This window comes from Erythrolamprus reginae, chromosome 8 (assembly GCF_031021105.1).
Source record: "Erythrolamprus reginae isolate rEryReg1 chromosome 8, rEryReg1.hap1, whole genome shotgun sequence".
NCBI lineage: Eukaryota > Metazoa > Chordata > Lepidosauria > Squamata > Dipsadidae > Erythrolamprus > Erythrolamprus reginae.
This window is the reverse complement of record NC_091957.1, coordinates 38,089,315-38,095,314: the sequence shown is the minus strand read 5'-3', so window position 1 is coordinate 38,095,314 and position 6,000 is coordinate 38,089,315. Positions and strand designations below refer to the sequence as shown.

Genomic DNA, 6,000 nt, shown 5'->3' with positions numbered 1-6,000 from the left:
ATGCCCACCGAACTGTTACGGAAAATGTTTAGATTTCACCACTGCTTTTAACATAAGACATCAAGAAAATTGCAGGATGGAAAATAGCAGCACAGCAAGAAAAGGATAAGGCTGATAGTCTGCAAATAAATCTCCTTCCAAAAACGTAAGAACGATGCAAGAACATAACAGTAGACAAATATCAATGATAATTCTCAGTCATCCAGGTTACAGTTGTATCAAAAGGGTTTTTTTATTTTGGAAAAGTCAGTTAGACTCATTTTGTAATGAGGAAGAAGAAGATATTTCCGTTTAGTTCTTCCAAGAAGATTCCATGCCTCTGATTCAGATGACCCCAAGTAACCTCTCAGAGTGTTGTCTTCAATGAAAACACCTTTTTTTTCATTCCCCCAACCACCCACCCCAACTAATCTCAATTGTCAATAACTGTCCTTTCATGTCCCACACAATCTAATACAACTGATGAAGCTTCTACGATAGGAAGCAAAACGTCTTTTTCTTCTTCCTCCTCAAAAGTATCAGTCCAGTTGCCTTTTCAAAAATAAAAAAAATCATTTTTGATATCCTTGCAGACAATTCTGCAAATGTTCCTTTAAAATCTCAAAAGCTGTACATGAAAAAGAATTGAAAATGAGCAGACAACGTTAAATGGGTCTTTCACCTCAGGCTATTTTAATTCCGTTTAGTTCTCCACAATTATATAAAGTAGCAAACAATAATACAACTACGGAATCAATGGAGGGAAGGGGGTTGTTTGTTTGAAAGCAGCAGCATATAAAACATGAAAGCTAAAAAAAACTTAGCACAATCTTTAGAACAAGGACTGAGTAAATTTTGCTGAAGACATGAGAAATATCACAAAGTACAAGTGCACAAAAATATTGGAATGCATAAAATATTAAGCTACTCGATAGGAAGGCATTGTAAAAAATACAGGTTTGCAAAAATTAAAACCACGAGGAATTGGGGGGGATGATACTAGGAATACACAGACAGCATCAAAAACATTGGGGGGGGGTTGGGGGGGTATTTCCCAGTTGGACACTGTTTCTCAGTTTTACGTCTTTGCTTTCTTGGCATCTTTTTTTCCAGAATTTTCTGTAGCAGATTCGGCTTTTCTTTTTTGAGACTAAAGTGGGGAGGGAAAAAAGAAAATGTCATTTTGATTACTCACACGGTACTGTAGAAAGGTAATGAAATCGAATAGGCCAATATGTCGCCAGCTGAAGGTAACAAAGAACCTTCACTACCTTTCATCCATCCATATGCACATATTTCAACCCAAAAGATGAACAAACAGGACTTCTGAAAAGACACACGGTGCTGAGAGAAAATTTGCGAACTTTTTTAAAACTACATGGAATCTTGTAAAACTGCCCGTGACCTCCGATGTGGTCAGAACATCAAGTAAGTTCTACTAATACACAGCGATTTGAGTTATACAGGCACCACCTGAAACCATGTTTTTATTAAACTCATTAATCAAATTCAGAGACTTTGCTGAGAAAACTGAGAACATCCTACCAAAAGAAAAAAAAATCAGCTTTCTTAAAGAGATGAAGCTGAGTCAGATGTTTCAATCAATTAAGCAATAACCCTGCCTGACTTTGAAGGGCTATAAAACATATAATGTTGGTTGCTACAACTGGAGGCTGACTGCCTTTCATAACAGAGGTACAGTATGTGGATCATACTGTCAGGCCCAGTAAGTATACTAACAGGAGATCAACTCCACAGGAAGACTAAAATGTCTTTTATCGAAATTGGCTCGAAGAAAAACATCTTAGTGCCATGGTGGTGCAGTGGTTAGCAGGCTAATTCTGCCAATCATATGATCCTGACCGGCTCAAGAGTGAATCAGCCTTTCATCCTTCCAACAAAATGATGACCCAGATTGTTGGGGGCAGAACGCTGACTCCTTAAACTGCTTAGGGAGGGCTGCAAACACATCATGAAGCCTATCCTGCAAGTCTGATTGTGTTGAATCTCACACTCTTCTTATACCGGGTGGAAACTAATCAAGGAGAGAAGCACCTGGAATTAAAGAGGAACTTCCTAACAGTGAGAATAATTAACCAGTGTATAACAGCTTGCCTTCTGAAGTTTTGGGTGAACACGAGCCATTGCCCTAGCTCAGCTCCGGTTCGCACGGAGGCTGTGGGAGGGCACTTTCGACTTCTGGAGGGCCTCCAGGGGGTTGGCGATAGGCATTTTTGCCTTCCCCAGGCTTCAGGAAAGCCACTGGAGCCTGGGTGGTGGTGGTGAAAACAGGTCTACTGGGCAATTTTCGCCCTCCCCAGGCATTGAATTATGGGTGTGGGCACTCCGGCAAGGAGGGGGGGTTTCGCTATCACTGCTATAGGGTCTCTTGCTTGAGCAGGGAGTTGGACTATTAGAAGACCTCCAAGATCCTTTCTAACTCTATTCTGTAACTAACTGTAACTAATTAACATGCTTTTTTCAAACAAAAAATGATAAATGATGCATTTGGGCTGCTTTTTGTTTAACTGGAATCATTTTATCTACCCAATGAAGTTCATTACACATTACACATTAGAGTAAGATTATGGATAGCCTCAAAAGGTTCACCAACTTTCTCTCACCCCTGCAGTTCTAGGAGCCAGTCTTAACTTTACAAAGACTCCAATTTGTGATTTCTGTTGCTATGGTGTATTTAAAGATTTCAAATTCATTCACCACTACAATTCATCACACTTTTAACCAGTACATTCTATGCAAACTATCCAAGAGGTTTAACTCATAAAACCCCTCAGAGCCTATGATCCATATCCCCTAGAGATTTCTCCTTTATGCTTATTCGTGTTTTTTTCCTATCAAAATAAATTTGAGTTTCAGATACCAATATCTTTAATGTGAATCTCTGCCACTAGTCGAAGAGTGCCACATTCTCTCAGGAGTCCCTGAACACTCACAACTGGAGAAGAAATAACTTATAATATTTGGAAAGCCAACAATTCTCTACTTTTTAAAAAAAAAAAAGATCTTGGCAGCTCTTTTATTTTCCCCCCTTTCTTTTATTCTAGAAGGATGGATACTTTTTTTTTTAATCCAACTGCAAGATTTTCAACTATTGGCCAATATAGTTTTTAGTTGTTATTAATTGAGTTATACTGCTTTCTGTTTTTCAGCTAAATTTATTTTCCTTTCTCTTTCAAAGTTGCTTCTGAATTCACCAAAGGAAATATGATGTGTTTTAAATGTAAAAGAATTAATAAATTCAACAAGTAGACTTCATTAATTACCACTGGTGTCTTGGTTCCCCGCTTCTTCTTTTCAGCTTTCTCCTTTTCCTCAATTTCCATATTTTCTTTTTCAATGAGTGATATGAGCGTATTACACCGTCTCTGGAGTTCCTGTGTGTAAGATCAAAAGGAAAATATCAAGTTCTGCAGCACTTTAACCAAAGGAAGCTGAGTAGAAATATTAAAAGGCAAGATGTCCAAGTTATAAGGCGACGATAATTCATGCACACTGAAAGGCTGAAATGAAGCCAAGAAATCTTATTAAAATGTGCTTCATGCTGGCAACGTCGCTTTTATGTTTGTTGACTTTAGCAGCAGGATGCACTCTAAAGTAGTTATAAACCAAAGGATTGAAGAGGAGGTGGGCCAAAGCCCTCATTATGCCCTATGAGATTGTGGAGTAACTACTTTAAGTGTCGAGCTGAACTGCCCTTGGAATCCAATTTCAGAAAAGCCCTCTGGAATACAGAAATGTGAACATGACACCAAACTGCAGTTCTGTATATAGAGCCAAGCCATTCCCGTGGGTTCCTGCAGCAGTTCCAAAAGGCAGCCATCAAGACCCCAGGAAAAGATACAGCTGCAAACAGAATCCAAAGCACTCAACAATCCTTTAGGGCAGACACTGCCAGACTGATTTTCTGGAAACAGTTGGCCACTTTAAGATAAACACAATTGCCACCTGTTTCCAAAAGTTTCCAAAAGTTTCACCATTATGCTGGAAGTGCAAAAAAGAAAAAGGCACATTTTATCATCAACGGTGGACCTGTAAACTGGCAAAAAAAACTATTGGAATAGATTAACAGATTGGCTCAAAGAAATAACGAAGGAAGAATTTGAAAAAAAAACCAGAATTATACTTATTAGGCATTTTTAATTAAAAAATGAAAAAAGAAGTGAGATACTTAGCCATTCATATACTAACAGCAGCTAGGATAGTGTATGCCCAGTATTGGAAAACAGATAAAACACCAGAAGAAAGTATAATAATCAAAAAAATACTAGACTGTGCAGAGATGGGCAGGATGTCAAAAAAATTAAAGGGAAAAGAAAACTCAGATTACTATAAGATATGGGGAAAATTTTATGATTGACTAAAGAAAAGAACAATGGAGAAATGATCAAAATTCAAGCAAAGCAACTCCTCAAATAAAAGAAATACTTAGTGACAAAGAAAAATTCTCTGATCAAACATTCAAATAAGAAGTGGGGGATCTTTTGTTTCCCAAATGTTGTACTTATATGTTTTTATTTTTTATTTTTTTATTTTATTTTAGTATTATTATATTTATTGTATTGTATCCCTTTATTGTTGTTCTTTCATTTTGTTTACTTGTTACTTGTTTTATTTAACTGTGTCAAAAATTGAAATAAAAAAAATTATTAAAAAAAAGATAAACACAATTTTGCACTTTTCTACTTTGGCTCTATTAAGCCACTTTAGAGAACAACCTCATCTAAAGCAGTGGTTCCTAATCTGGGGGTTGGGATCCCTTCGGGGGTCGAATGACCATTTTACAGAGGTCGTTGAAGACCACAGGAAAAGACAAATTCCCCATGGTGTTAGGAACTAATGCTTCTATTCTGGCACCTTGGAACATATTTTTACAATCTGACCAATCAGGCATTTACAGTGGGGGTGTCCTTCTGACCTTGCTGCCAATCAGCTTAAAGCTCTGTTGGGAGAATTGGTGCTAGACTTAAGGTTGTGGGTCACCACAACATGAGGAACTGTATTAAGGGGTCACGGCACTAGAAAGGTTGAGAACCACTGTTCTAAAGTTACATTTGGTGAGATTTGCTTTCATATACAAAGGTGTGTAAAAGATTCTTTCTCCTGAAAATTCCTTTGCCTTTCTTACATTTCCGTTTTGCTTTTCAGTTTCATTTACCACAGAACCGTATTCTTTAAAATCAGAAACAGCAAAGCATCAAGAGCTTTTACAAAAATCTGTTTATTTTATTCTCCGTGACACCTAAAGACGGGATGGGTTGCAGCTCATCAGAAGAAGATCTAACTTGGAAATAAGGAGGAATTTCTTGACAGTGAGAAAAATAAACCAAGGGAACAGTTTGTCTCCCAGAGTTGGGGGTGATCTATCACTGGAAGTTTTCAAGAAAAGACTGGTCAGCCATTTGTCCAGGGTAGCATAAGACTTCTTCTTTGGGCAGAGGGTTAGAGTAGAAGATCCCCCAGGGTCCCTTCTAGTCCCTTCTGATAGCCCTAATGACAGCAGTTACAGTACCACTTAGGGGGGTACTCACTTTTGTTGCCAGAAGTTTAGACATTAATGGCTTGGGTTGCATAATTTTGAGGGGACAGCACATTGACACTGTTATACAAGCAGTACACTCACTACTTTATGTTGTAGCCATATGTCATTTCTTCAGTGTTATCACATGAAAAGATATACTTAAATATTTACAAAATGTGAGGCAATGTACTCACTGTACTGTATATATCGCTTCACAGCCTTCTCTTAAGCGGTTTACAGTCAGCATCTTGCCCCCAACAAACTTGGTCTTCATTTTACCAACCTCGGAAGGATGGAAGGCTGAGTCAACCTTGAACCGGTGATAATCAAACTGAACTGCTGGCAGCCGGCAATCAGCAGAAGTTGCCTGCAGTATTGCATTCTAACCACTGCACCACTACAGGTCTTGATTCTAAAAGAGCTGTCTAAATTGGGTAGCATAGGCATAATTCTTAGAATTATGCATTGGACATAGAAATTCC

At 38.1% G+C, this 6,000-nt stretch overlaps 1 protein-coding gene across 2 annotated transcripts in view; it reads right to left on the bottom strand.

Moving 5' to 3' along the window:
• Window positions 1–649: 649 nt before the first annotated feature.
• Window positions 650–6,000, bottom strand: part of SMARCA1 (SNF2 related chromatin remodeling ATPase 1) — a 56,627-nt gene continuing 51,276 nt past the window's right edge. For both annotated transcript variants that reach the window (XM_070759708.1, XM_070759709.1), the window contains exons 23-24: window positions 3,264–3,374; window positions 650–1,129 (exon numbers count right to left, since the gene is read on the bottom strand). In XM_070759708.1, coding sequence (XP_070615809.1) covers window positions 1,058–1,129; window positions 3,264–3,374 — 183 coding nt within the window. In that variant the 3' untranslated portion in view covers window positions 650–1,057. The remainder of the gene's footprint in view (window positions 1,130–3,263; window positions 3,375–6,000) is intronic.